A 14,887-nucleotide genomic window follows, 5' to 3' on the forward strand; every position below is an offset into this window, starting at 1 on the left:
ATGCTTAAACGTGCTGGGATTTTTTTCTGCTCTTTCTTCCTTTTTTTTTTCTTTCTTTAAGCTACCACTACAAGATACCTATTTTAGGAAAACTATTGAGGGTGAAAGCCTTTGCTCCCTCCAAGGTCAGGTAAGGTTATAGGCAAAGCAGAGTTTTTTGTTTATGTAGAAAAAAAATCTGAGGATCTTGTAGACTAAATCTTAGCTGCCTTCAAGAAGACAAGGGTCAAGGTTATTGGCAAAGTATATAGTACCCTCTATTTGAGCCCAGAAGCAGGAGAAAGAGCCAAGTCAGATGGAAGAAATAGCTCAGGACAAAAATTGTCTTTTATACTGTGATATATCTAGATTGGGGGTCTCAATGTCACAAAGCCAAGTTAAGTTCTTCCTGAGTTCTTTAAGTCTTAAAACAACAATAATACATTTATTATGCAAATTATGTGAAATTAGCATTAAGGATCTTTTTTTACTTAATTAGTGACATTTTATAGAGATCAAAGTTTTTCAAGGGCCAGTGAAATTAGAAGTGCATTTGATTACATCCTTTTTTTTTTTTTCACTAAGCAGTGGGATAGGCTCAGAGAGGTTGAGTAAACTGGCTAAGGTCAGCTCAAAGTTATATCTTAAATAAGAGTCCAAGACCCTGATAATGGCCACATTTGGGGTCCAAAAAGAAATGAAATTGACCAAGAGGGTAGAGAGAGTAATAGAACATTCACTGATGCCTTCTGGATGGTTACAGATAAAGCATAAAGTCATAGAGCATGAGAACTGGAAGGGATCTTAGAAATATAGAAAGTTAGAGCTGGAAAGGACCTTAAGAGATCAACAAGTCTGACCTCATTTTACAGATGAGAAAACAGAATCACAGAGAGGGGAAGTGACTTTTCAAAGGTGACACAGCCAATTTGTGGGAGAACCAGGACTAGAGCCAAAGTTTCTTCATCTCTAATTAAACACATTTTCCACTGCATCATGTTGTAAAGATTTTAGGTGAGATATTTCTCCACAAGATAAAGGAATTGACCCAGATGAAAATTCAAGCTCCCATTCTGTTCTACAATCCAATGACTATAATATCCACCTTGGAATAGCAATTTATACAAATTTCCAGGAAAAGAATATTTGAGCAAAGTGATTCTGAAAAAAAAGTGTGCTTTCCCTGGGAGATCAAAAGAACAGATGAAAGCTAAATTATCTTCAGATTCCAAGGTCAGTGTTGGTGAAGGTTTTGTCTTTTTTAATTTTAGTGACTAATTTATTTTTTTAGGATTCTGAGTTCTGCATAAATAGATACATGAGGTGTTTGCCTTGGAAAGAAGCAATGCCCACAGAACATTTTACCCTGTTAAAAAAAAAAAGATGCTTCAACCAGCACTAACCCAAACCCCACCTCTAGATGACTGAGCACCTTTCTGGTACTAGGAATAGTAAATTAATGTGCAGAAATAGAATATGAAAAGTCTGAACAACTAGAACTCATAAGGAGGAGTGATACCAGAATGCAAAATTCACCTTCCCTTCCAGAACACTGGTTGTCCTTAATAACTCACAACTGGTCAAAATCATAATCCCCTCAGGTATATTTTTTTTGCCATTGATTTTGCAAAATGTCAAATTTGACAGAGATTGGATGCAAAGGAAATTCCAATTTCCTTCTGGTTCAAAAGAATGAATGCTTATTGAATTGATGTTCTTGTTTTCATCCTAACTTACAAGTATTAGAAAACATATATTTAGATAAAGTAACAGGAATAATCACATGGTCAGGATATTTTAACTTTGTTTCATCAATCCATTTCTGTGAGGCTTGTGCTATGTGGTTCTTATATCATACAATGTAAAAGAACAAAAGCTATAGAATCAGAAGACCTGAGTTCAAATCCAGCTTCTGATACTTACCACTTACATGACCTTAAGCAGGCTGCCTATTTTGCCTATGTCTAGGTTTCCACATTTGTGAAATGAGGCAGTTATACCAGGTGGCCTAAGAGGCCATGTCTACCTCAGTATTTATAACCCTACAATTCACCTCAGTCCACTTAAGAAACAGGGTGCTGTACTAGAAAGATAACTTCACTGAGGACCAGAAGATATGGCTTTAACTTCTGGCCCTGCCACCTGGTAGTTGTATGGGCAAATCATTTTACCACTTTGTGCCTCAGTTTCTTCCTTTATAAAATGGACAATATTATTTGTACCTCCTACCTCACAGAGCTGTTTTGAGAAGATTGATTTTGAAAACCGGTAAATGCCATGAAGTAGCATTATTCAAATGCCTGGATGTGACAGTCCTGTTAGTTGAGATTGTTTTTGCAACAAGGATATTGCTTATAATTGGCACTGTGTCCTTTACAAAATCCTAAGCATAAAATTAGACCTGGAAAGGATCTTAACAGCCTTCTAGTTCATCCTCTCATTTTACAGATGATGAAACTGGGACTTAGTTTAAATGACTTGTCCAAGATTGCACAGCTGGTAATCTCTAAAGGCAGAATTTGAACTCAGGTTTTACTGACTCCAAATCCAGCTCTTTCTCTCTCTCCTATCCATTGATTAGAATGTAAGCTCTTGAGGACAGGAAATGTCTTTCTTTCTACTTGTATCTGTACTCCCAGTGCCTAGCAAAGTGTTTGGCATATAGTAAGTAAGCTTCTAATAAGTGCTAGTTGACTAACTGACTGTCACAGTGCCACACATTTCTGTACTTTCTTTGCCCTTCTTTTTTCCGCCCTGATTTCACCCTCATAGTACCCTTCTTATTGTGCCAAACAGTGTTGGATATCCAAGTAATAATAATAGCTCACATTTGTATAGCACTTGATAGTTTATAAAGTATCCTCCTCAAAACCTTGAGATGGATCATTACCTCTATCTTACAGATGGAGACATCATTATCTCCATCTTACAGATGGGAAAACTAAGAGGGCCCATGATTACAAAGAAAGTTCTTGACAGAAACAAGACTCAAACTCAGGTCTTCTCAATCTAATTTCTGAGCTTCCTTCCACTACACAACTCTCACATTTGGAATGTCAGGACAAAACCCTGTGTATCCGTGCTTTTCTGATTGCAGTTGAGTATACTGAGGGCTCATTCTCAGTGCATTTTTATAAATCAAAAGTATATTGAAGTCATTATGTTGCAGTACAACATATCCTTTCATCAGTCAATTCGTCTGGGTCAACTGTCCTCACACATTCATTCTAACCATCTAATAGATAGAATAGGTTCATATTTTACCCTTTGTCAATATAACAGCTACCATTCACTGTTATCCTAAAATAATATTCTGAAATCAAGCCATCCTCAGGCCATTATTATGTCTTAAGAGCTATCTTCTATCAGAGTCCTGGAGGGAATTCAAACTTAGTGTCTGGATGGTCAGTATATATCCTGCTCCGCAGGAGGTCAGATTATCAGAGAGGGTAACATCATCCAGGTCACAGCACCATTCATATTATCTCTTTCTTCCTTCAACCACCTGTGTTGTCTCCCAGGTGCAGGATGTAATATGAGGCCCATGGAGAGCTTGACATGCCACACGCAATTGTGCCCTGTCAATCAAGTATAGGCTAACACGAGTGTTCAAGGGCCTTGTCTTCCCCCATGCTGGCCCTGAATGAAACAGGAAGCTACCCTCTGAGGCAAGCAAAAGTCAGCGCTCCTGAAATGATACTGATTGCTGTGATGGCACTCGGGTGAAAACAGTCCCAGAGGACCCCAGTCTCTCTAAGGGCTTTAGAGATCAAAGTCAACCTGAGATTTTATGTTGAGGAGTGAACTGAAAGACCAGACACTGCAGACTGCTGCTCTCACCTGGGCTGATTAATGAATGAGGCACTTGCAAATTAGAGTATGTGGGTTGGGTGCATAAATCAATAAGCATTGAAAGTTTGAATGCCCCTCAGACTAAAGAAGTGATGCCATACAGATGTATGAAATCAGAAACCTCTTCATTTCTCTTTCTCTCTTTTGGACCTTCTTCTACTCTCCTCCAGAACCACTTTCTTCCCAAAGAAGAGATACTGATATCCACATGGACCACCTAGATTATTCCAAGGGACAAAAAGAGGGAGACTAGTAGCATCCAGCTAGATGATCCATAGTAACAAACACAGGAGACAGTAGACCTCAGTTCCAGCCCTGGTTCTGTCACTAAATTGTTATGTGATTTGGGAAAAGTCATTTATACTCTCTGGGCCTCAGTTTCATCTCTAACAATTTCTTCTCAAACTCCATCCCTGAGGTCTCTTCCAGCTCTAACATCCTACGTACTATAGCCTACAGTGCTTTACAGCTCTACAACCCTAGAATTATAATTCTCTTTAATACTACCTCCTGTTGGTACATGTCTCCTTCCAAGTTATACCAAATGCACCTCCTGCATTTCCAGGATTCTCCTAAGTTCAAAGTATATAGATTCAATAAGGAAAAATCTCTTCTTAAGCATACCTGCTAAGCCCGATGGCCTCCCTGCTGCTTACTGTTATAAGAAGGAAGTGTTAGCATCATCATGCTCAGAGCTTCCTCCCTGTCTCACTAGCCCTCATGATTGGCAAGTATCTCCCAAACAATAAGGACCAGCAATGTGGGAACCGGCATGCTATTTCTCATAGCCTTGTCTTGAATCTTAATACTGACCCTGCGGGAATGTGGGGTGGGCAACCCTTATCTAATGAGCCTTTCATCTCTGGAGTTTTAAAGAAAAGGGAGGATTTACCTCCCAAAGACCTGATGGAAAAGAGACAGGTGTTCCCAAATTTAGAGATCTTCACAAACCATGAGCAGACTCACCCACACACCCTCTCTGTAGCAGAGATGGTCCTCCTACAGAAATCATGATCCACAGCACACCCACCCACTTGCCAGCAAGCTCTCCATAGCTAGGTCTACACAAAGTGGAAAACGCATATGATTCAATCAAACACTAGATGATGGAGGACATATAGAGACCTTCTATTCTGATAGTTTATTAGAAACATAGGGTTGAACAGGCTTTCTGGAGGTCATTTGGACTAAGCGCCTACCATCATAAATGAATGACTAAACCGATGATGTGACTTATATGACCTCTTTCATTACTGAACACCATTTCTGTGCTTTTTTTAAAAAATAGTTATCTACTTTAGGTCTAACACAAACACCTCCTGCTACATTTTAAAGTCTTTGACTATTCATGGTTCTGCCCTTGGTGCTGAAGTTGTCATCTCCTTTACATTGAGGGGACTTTTCAAAATTAAGAATCAGAAGAAAAACAAAAGAAATAGTTGAGTAACACAAAATACAGGAAACCAGATCTCCCATTCTTCTCAAGGATAAGCCTTTAGGTGAAGTTAGACCTAAGTAAGAATAAAGAGTTTCATGAAGAAGGCTGACTTTGCCTTATATATGCAGGTCACTAGACTAGAGTAATGGTCTTGGATAGACATACAAAGATCTACAGAAGTGTGGCCAATTAGAGAATCAGAGAACTAAATAGAGAACAAAGAACATTAAAGGTAGAAGGAAATTTTGAAAGGAGAATGTTAGGACCTAAAATAATAGAATGTTAAAATTACAGAACATAGAATTTTAGAACTGGAAATAACACTTAGCTAGTCCAACCTCCTCATTTTAACAGATTAGAAAACTGAGGCTCAAAGAATTTAAGTTCCTTGTCTAAGGCATTCAGACATTAGGGGCATAATCATGCTAAATCTTAGGTTTTTGTCTCCCCGTTCATTGTTCTGGCATATAATTCTGCCTCTCCAATCAGGGCCAAAAATGGGCTCTGTAATGCCCAGGGCAAATATCAATGTGTGGCTTTATTCACTCCCACTAAGTTAAATAATTAAAATGACCAATTAAAGCAAGCTTGAATGAGAAGTAAGAGATAAAAAGCAACCAAGATTCTAGAGTATCCATGATAAAGCATGCTACCCACCTACTGACACACAGATAATAGACTCAAGATACAGAAAAAGAGCCAGGGGTGCGCTGGAGTCACCTTATACTAGCTCTTAGGACAATTGCTAAATTTTCAATGTGAGCTTTTGCACCTTAGAAATCAGTAAAATATGCAAATCAGGGATTGATATGTTGCTTTGTTGATCTTCGGGCCTTTAAAAAGTGCTGGAGAAAATGCTAATAATGCAAATTAAACTTAGAAGTTCATTGTGCCTGCTTTTTTTTTCCTGTCTGGAGAGCCAGTTGTTAAACATTTGCTAGCACACCATTGATAATACATACATTTGGATATGGACAATAAGGGGACTTGTTTTGCTTGACTATGTATATTTGTATGGTGTTGTTATTCTTGTTGCTGGTGCTGCTGCTGTTATTGTTGTTGTTTCTCCCAATTGTGAAGGGCGGGGGAGGCAAGGGAGCAAAAACAGATTTTTGTTCATTGAAATGCATTTAATTGAATTGAATTTTTTAAAAAATAAATAAATAAAATGAACCCAATAGAATAAAATGTATACAAATACAAGATTCATGACAAGTTTTGTATTAATTGAGGTAGAGGGAAAGAAAACAATATACACAATGACCACAATAACACACAGGAAACCAATATTAAAAGACATCAGAATTCAGACTAATATAATATGCAATCTTGACTCCAAAGGACTGAGGATGAAGCAGAATTCCCTCCTCTTAACAAAGAGGCAGCAAGCTATGGAAATGGAATGCTGCCTACGCTCTCAGACACAGTTAATGTGCAGGTGTGTTTTATTTAACTGCTTTTATTTGTTACAAGGGAGAACTTTATTGCATGTGTTATTGGAAGTGACAGTCATACAAAATAATTCCCCCAAAACAGAAATGAATTTTTAAATCCAAGAGGCAACTATGACAATGTGCATGAAATAAGGGAAAAAGAAAAAAAAATGAGGGTGGGGTAGCAAAAGGGGAGGGAATGCTTCCAGTTTTAATCACCAGCTCGATTGAAAGCATGAGAACATTAGGTCTTCCATAGCAATAGCTGGAAGCTCTTCTTTCTTCCCTTCAGTCCTAGGTTGAATGTAGAGGCATGAAATAAAACTCTCCTAATCCCCACCTATGTGGTACAGTGGGTAGAGTGCTGGGCCTGGAGTTAGGAAGACTTCCTGAGTTCGAATCTGGCCTCAGACACTTACTACCTGTGTGACCTTGGGCAAGTCACTTAACCCTGTTTGCCTCAGTCTCTTCATCTGTAAAGTGAACCAGAGAAGTAAATGGCAAACTGCTCCAAAATTTTTGCCAAGAAAACTGCAAAAGGGGTCACAAAGAGTAAAACACAACTGAAAAATAGCTGAACACAAAAAAGGACCCAGAACATCCTGAGCCCCCTCAAAAGGACAGATTTTGGAATATAGAGTTTGAAATAGTATGCCTTCTAGAGTCAGAGCGCTTGGGTTTGAATCCTGGCTTTGTTACTTTGCTACATTTTAGATTTGGAGTCAAATCTCTAGACTAGATCTCTGAGGTCCCCTTTAGCTCTAAATCCTAGGATCCTGGATCCTGATTCATCCACTTACTCACTTATTAGCTATATAATTTTGGGCAGATCACTTCACCACTCAGCTTTAGGTCGCTCATTCATAAAATAGGGATAAGAATACTTTCAATACCTACATCACAAGACTGAAGATGATAGGAAAAAGCTTTGAGGCAGCTGGTAGCTCAGTGGATAGAATTCTAGGCCTGAGTCAGGAGGGCCTAAGTTAAAATCTAGTCTCAGACACCTCCCAGCTGTGTCTTAACTTTTGTTTGCCACAGTTTCCTCAACAGTAAAATGAGGAAAATAAAAGCATCTACCTTGCAAGGGTTGCTGTGAGGATCAAAGAAGAGAATATTCATTAAAAGTACTTAGCTCAGTGCCTCGCACATGGTAGGACTATACAAAAGCTTATCACCTCTGTCGCCCTTACAGAAATATTCAAGTTTCAGAATTTGAGAAGCATATCAACATGACGATGATTGTTTATAATACAAAATGACTACATTTAAATATTAAGTTTTGTCCCCCCGGGTCCATTTAAATAATTGCTTAGAGAATCCAGTAGTCAGAGAAACTGGAAAACCAAAACACTAAGAATCAATTAAAAATCAGGTCAGAAATGAAGTTGGAATATCTCTTTGATGCATGTAAGACAGTAGGAAAAGCAGACTAGATATACAGAGATTTGATTTGCAAGTAACTTTTCAGGAATAAGTATGGTAGCATGACATAGTAGAATGCACACACTCTGAGTGCTAATTGAAACAGACTTTTCTCACTTTCTTTATCTTTCTTGATTTTTATTGTTTTTGGGTTTTTTGGTTGTTTTATTTACTTTTTTTGTTTTGCTACATGGTTAATATGAAAATATGTTTTCTCTGATTTGGCACATATAATTGATATCATATTGCTTGTCTTCTCAATGGATAGAGGAGAGGAGGGAGGGAGAGAGAGAATTTGGAATTCAATTTAAAAAAAATGAATGTTAAAATAAATAAATGACTTTTTAAAGAAAGAAGGAACACACACAGAAAATGGTTTTTGTGGGACCTTGGCAAGTTGTCACATCTTTATGGAGGCAACTAAGTGGATAGAGAATGGTGTCTGGAGTCAAGAAGGCCTGAGTTCAAATCCAGCCTCAGAAATTAGCTGTGTGCCCCTAAGCTAGGCACTTTATTTCTGTTTGCCTTAGTTTCTCCAACCATAAATTAGGGCTAATAACAGCAACTATCTCAAAGGATTATTGTGAAAATCAAATGAGATAATATTTGTAAAGTGCTTAGCACAGTGCCTCACACATAGTAAGCATTTTATAAATACCCCCTCCAATAGGCATCGGTTTCCTTATATATAAATTAAAGGCATTGGGATAGATAATCTCAGAGGTCTCTAAAATTCTATGATCTAATAGTCTATGTGCTAAATCCCTGTACAGCTCTAACATTTCTTGTGTTCTGTAGTCTAATATTCTGGTTCTAGTGTATTTCCTAACAAATATTTTAAGTCCTAAGGTCCCTTCCAGCCCTAAAATTCTATGTGGTTTGTTTTGTTTGACATTCCAAGTTCTAAAGTGCCCTCCTGCTCTAACATTACATATTCTAAAGTTTCTTTCTACTTTATTGTCATTCTTAATAACAACAAAAATGATTATTTACATTTATATAGTGCTTTAAAGTTTATTATGTTGTTTAAGATAGATGTGTGTTTCAGATTAAAGTACACAGTTTGTAAGCAGAAGACTCAGGTCCAAGTCTGACTCTGTCACCTGTGTGACCTTAGGCAAGTCAGCTTACTCTCTAGTTCTCAGTTTCCTCATCTGTAAAATGTCAGGAAGGAGAAAGACTAGCTGACCTGTAAGATCTTATACAGCTCTAAGCACTCTGAAAAAGCTCACCTTGAAATGAAGATAGATGACTCCTAACTCTCATAAAATAGAAATGACCTACTAGAAACACCCTTCACTGGAAAGCCTAAGTGGAATGTGAAAGTGAGTAAGGGCCTTCTCCTTCCTATGAAGTGAATATGTCCTCTCCTTCCAGGCCAAAGAAGTGTCACATTTCCCATGGACTCCATCCCTTCAAAGTGAGGACAAAACCCTCTGATGGGACAGCAGGCTTCCATTCACTATGTTCACCCTGAGTTTCAGGGATGTGTGGTTATTACTATGATTATCTCTCTGTGAAGCAACATGCAGCAGAATGGGATGCTGGGATTTTAATTTAAAAGGTTCTCATTGCAGTCCTTGGCATTGATTCCTTCTTTCCCTCCCTTCCCACAGTGACTCAGTGAGAAGAAAAAGAGAGCTAGAGAGAGCCACCCCTGCATATGCATGAGCCATGGATATTACTCTGATTATGCCGAAGGAAGAGATCTGTCTGGTCCTCAGCCCCTTCCTGAAACTCCCAGAATTCCTCTGGGCCTAGTGCAGGCAGACTGAGAGTTGGATATAGGTGCTTCCGACTAATGGGCCCGATGCTCAAGAGCTGGAGGACCTGCAGTGGGCCAGCACTGGGGAATTGGGTGTTGTGGAAACAATTGCTTGGGATGCTCATGATAGTAGGTCTTTATGGTGCATCTCAACTCTGGCAGTGGCTTTATCTCTGTAGGTCTGCAATGCAAATGACACACTTCTAATATGCTATGTCCATGTTACCTCACAGCAAAACACCGAGGGAAAACATCGGACAGTTTGCTACAGGATTTCAACAAAACCGGGTGTTGTTAGAGGGAAAAATTGCCAATTTATTATGGTTCTGATGAGCATGTCCATGTAAGAATGTTGTTTGCTTAGTTTTATTCATGGATGAGATGATGGCTCTGGATACCTGCCTGAGGACTCTGTATGCTAAAGTGGGAGGTCCATACCTCCCCGGCCCATGGGTCAATGCAGACCAGCCTTCATGTTTGTGTGGCCAGGTACCTCCCACTACATACCATGCTATCACTCCCAAGCTGCCATCTGGTGACCATTGTTCTTCACATACTTTCTCTAAGCATGAGGATGGAAGGGCACAGGACCATTCACAGTTTTGTATCTAGATTTTCTTGTGACCATTCATGCCCTTTGGTGAGACTCGGGAGTATAAGATTTGAAGAGGAAACGGAGGTTTGCCTAGTTCACACAGGTCGAAATAAATCATCTTAATCTCATTCGTGGACATGCTCTAACAGAAGGTAATCACTCTCAGAAAAGAATATATATACTTTAAAAAAAAAGATTATAGAATCACATAATCTCAGACCCAGAAGAGGACTTAAAGATTATCTAGTCTGACCCTCTTGTTTTTATGGAGGAGGAAGCTGAGAACCAGAGAAGGGAAAGGACTTGTTGGACAACACACATGCAGTAAATGACACAACCAAGATTTGAATCCAGGTCCTTTAACTCTAGAACCAGTGCTTTCCCCTATACAAGGCTGCCTTCATTATGACAAACAATATTACCACATCTATTAATTGACCCATAGAATCCTTAGTTGAAAGGGCCAAATCCTAGCAGGACAGATGAATCTTCTCTACAGTGATATTGTCCAGCTTACATATTTCAGGGTATTGGGGGTTCAAAAGACTGCTAGTAATCTAGTGACAGGGAGCTCACTATCTATCAACACAATCCATTTCTTTGTGGAACAGTTCAAATTATTAGGAATGATCATGTTCCCCACATTTAGCCAAGATATGCCTCCCTATAACTTCTACTCAAAGGTCCCTCTGAATTTGGACAGAATAAGCCTCTTCCACATGTTACTTTTTCACATATTTGAAGAGAACAAATTTTAATTCACTATCTTTATATATTTTTATTTTTTAGGCAACTGGGGTTAAGTGACTTGCCCAGGGTCAAACAGCTAGTAAGTGTCTGAGGCCACATTTGAACTCAGCATTATCCTTTTTATAGAGAAAATACCAAATTCCTCTAGAAACTTGGCTTAGATGGGGCTTCCTTCACATATAATAGTGTATATTTAATAGAGGGCACATGCATATATAAACTGTATTAGTTAAAGCATATGGACATTACATTGTACTTTCAATCAAGGCATTCTTATTAATGTGTACGGGTTTAGCGAATCCCAACTAGATATGCCACAAATTCACTTTTTCCTCATTCACTCCAAATTTCAATGTTTGGGCTTCATTCTAGCCCTCACACTCAGAACAGCTCACTGATACCGGCATTCTCTTGTCAAAAGCCTCCGTGTTTTGCTTATGCATGCAGACCTCTCAATATAATGATGTTCTATGGGGAGTCTATTTTTAGGAAGAGGATTTTGAGGATATAGAAGGTGTATTGGTTTGGGACTGAAATCAGTTTTAAGAAACGTTGAGCACCTACTCCATGTGCAAGACACTGCTTTCTATGCTGGTTATGCATTATGTATTGGGTGGGTATTGGTTATACAAAAGGGACATAGTTCCTGCCTTCAAGGGGCTTACAGTCTAATAAGCAGACTACAGTCTATACATAAGCATAATATAAAGGGTAGTATGATAGGGACAAAGGAAAGTTCCAAATAATGTGCTCTAGGAAAACAAGAAGAGAGATCACTTTCGTGTAGGTAGAACTAGGAAAGACTTCATGGAGGAAGTGAGTCCTAAATCTGACCTTGAAGGATGCAAGGACTTCGCAGGTAGAGATGAAAGGAGAATAATATACACATGGGTAACAAATTGACCAGATTTTTGAAGATGAGAGACAGAGACAGAAAGAGAGAGATAAAGAGAGATAGAGACAGAGACTGAGAGAGACAGAGAGACAGAGACAGAGAGACAGAGAGAGACAGGGAGATGAGATTGGGAAATATTAGCAGTCTAGTTTGGCTAGAGTCTAGAATAAACACATGTGAACAAAATAAATAAAACTGGAAAGATAAGTGGAAGGTAGGCTGTGGAGGAACTTAACTATTGGCTAAGATAAAGAATATTTTTACCTTATAAATATTTTAGAGCAGAGGCTGTTTAGCATAGTTTACAGAAGGGTAGAATTGGAATCAGGAGAGGCAAGGTTCAAGTCTTGCCAGTGACACATATTAGCTGTGCGACCACTGACCAATCACTTTTCCTGTCAGTACCCTCTAGGCACTGAATTTTCCTACCTCTCCCCTGCTTCCATACCATATTTTGTTTTTTTGTTTTTCCTTTTACTCATATTCATACTATCCCTCTCCAACTTCCAGCCTGGAATAAGAAGATGAGGGATTGAATCCCAGATCTACCAATGACCTACTGTGACCACGGGCAAGTCTCTTTTCCCCTCTCAAAATCTGTTTTCTCATCTATAAAATGGGAAGCATTATCCTTATACCATCTAATCCCCTGGGCTGCTGTTGGGAGAGTGTTTTACAAACCTTCAAGTGCTATAGAAATGGAAACTATTATTATATCTATTGATTATCCCAACTTGTTTATCAGTGTGTGGACTGCTTTCTGTCTGAATTCAGGTGCCTGTGAATACTTGCCAAGTACCATATCTAGTATCTTAAAGCTGCTTCTTGCTGCTGAGCCAAGAGGCTGAACGTTATTTCCATTCTGTGGAAGGTCTGTGATGACTTTGCTTGGGACTGCTTTCTAAAACAATACCTAAGGCAAAGTTTGGCCCACTCAAGCAGACTAATAACTGAAAGCAAGGACTCACTAGAATCCAGTTCAGCTCAGGACATACCTGTATATTTTATATCGGGTTGTAAATCCTTGACGGTGTCTTTCCACAAAGGATAGGTAGCTCCGGGAGTGATGGAAAGGTCCCCTGTCTGAAATAAGCCAATCAAATTCCTTGGAGACATGTTGGTTGGTAACAGCTGTTTCCTGGTGGGAGGGCTGCACTGTTATATGGTCCCATATAAACAGGAAGTAGATGAACTCAACAAACCTCCAGTTCATGCTTTTCTGTCTGCCTTATTCCTCTCATTCTTGCTCCATTCTGTGGAGTCCTGTGAAGAAAAGGAGGGGAATGATAAAAAGAAGAGGTTGGGGGAGGGAGGAAGGAGAAGGAGAGAGGAGAATAATGGTTAATATGTAGGAAAAGATACAGTGAGCATACAAATTATCCAAATAATTATAGAGTATTAGAAGGTCCTTTCCCTGGAAGAAACCTGAGATCGTAGAATGTTAGAATAGAGTGTTCAAGGGTGTTCAAACCGGAGTAAACCTAGAAGATTAAAATTTAGGATAGAGAATAGTATATTAAAGCCAGAAAGGATATCAGAGCATTCTCCCATTTTATATATGGGGAATTTGGGGCCCAGAAAGAAGAACTGATTCTTCCTCAATCCTAAATGCACAATGGTTCTCTGAGACATGCAGCTTTTTTTTCAATGCCTGGCAAATAGTAAGTGTTTAATCAATTCTCATTAACTAATAGATTCTGTTATTATCCTAGGGGGAGCAGAAAAGATTGGAGAGTGGGTAGCCAGCAATGGAAGCATGAGAGGCAACAGAGTAACATTAGCAATATCCTATCATCAGGAACCAGTGGGTTCTAATCCTGGTTCTACTTCCCATATCAAGGTATCACTTTTTTTTAATTGTTATATTGGTGTTCATTGTTTGTAAGGAAATGCATTCTACCAGTGAAGACGGGTTAACTTTTCTGCAGGCAACAAACTTTAAGTATTTCCTAGACCACTGAGAGGTTAAATGACTGGCCAAGGATCATGCACCCAGTGTGTGTCAGAGATAGGACATGCACCCAAGATGCCTTAATAACTCCAAGGCTAGATAGCTATCCATTATACCAGGGGTGGGGAGCTTGCAGCCTCAAGGACACATGTGACCCTATAGGTGCTCAAGTGCAGCCCTTTGACTGAATCCAAACTTCACAGGACAAATCCCCTTAATAAATGGATTTGTTCTATAAAACTTGGACTCAGTCAAAAGGACACACTTGAGCACCTAGAGGGTCACGTGGCCTTGAAGCTGCAGGTTCCCCATCCCCATTCCCTCTCTGAGAATCAGTTTTCTCAGCTATAAAATGAGGGTGATGGACAAGATGGCCGAGCTGTAACGCTGGAGAAATTCTCATCAACATCAGGGTCTTAGGTCTTCAGCAGACTTTCCTTTCTTTTCCCCACCTCCCTTCAGCTTCACTACTATGAATTTATTTTCTTAAGATAGATTAATATTTGTGTTTGAAGCCATTATGAAGGGAAGCGAAGAGAGGAGAGGAACAGGCTTTTAAGAGAGAAAGTGGGGAGAAGACTGAACACTGTTAAAAAAAAATCAGGTCTAGTTCCATCTCTGCCTCTTCTCAAGACTGTGGCTATGGGCAAACCTCTAAATCTTTCTGAGCCTTAATTTCCCCTTCTGCAAATGGGATTTTGTGAGGAAAGTGTTTTTGTGGTCTGCAACATGATATAGGCATGTGAATTATTGTTAGTAATAAAATGGTTCTTTTTTTCCCCAATAGCAGGAGGAGCCCTGCCT

The 14,887-nt window shown here is 39.2% G+C and overlaps 1 protein-coding gene across 1 annotated transcript in view; it reads right to left on the minus strand.

Moving 5' to 3' along the window:
* LOC114047135 (BMP/retinoic acid-inducible neural-specific protein 1) overlaps nucleotides 1–14,887 on the minus strand; it is a 168,211-nt gene that overhangs the window by 106,022 nt on the left and 47,302 nt on the right. Inside the window, exon 2 of the mRNA XM_027867890.1 lies at nucleotides 13,128–13,395. Coding sequence (XP_027723691.1) covers nucleotides 13,128–13,345 — 218 coding nt within the window. The 5' untranslated portion in view covers nucleotides 13,346–13,395. The remainder of the gene's footprint in view (nucleotides 1–13,127; nucleotides 13,396–14,887) is intronic.

The sequence above is a fragment of the Vombatus ursinus genome, unplaced genomic scaffold, assembly GCF_900497805.2.
Source record: "Vombatus ursinus unplaced genomic scaffold, bare-nosed wombat genome assembly UNPS02014786.1, whole genome shotgun sequence".
NCBI classification, from domain to species: domain Eukaryota; kingdom Metazoa; phylum Chordata; class Mammalia; order Diprotodontia; family Vombatidae; genus Vombatus; species Vombatus ursinus.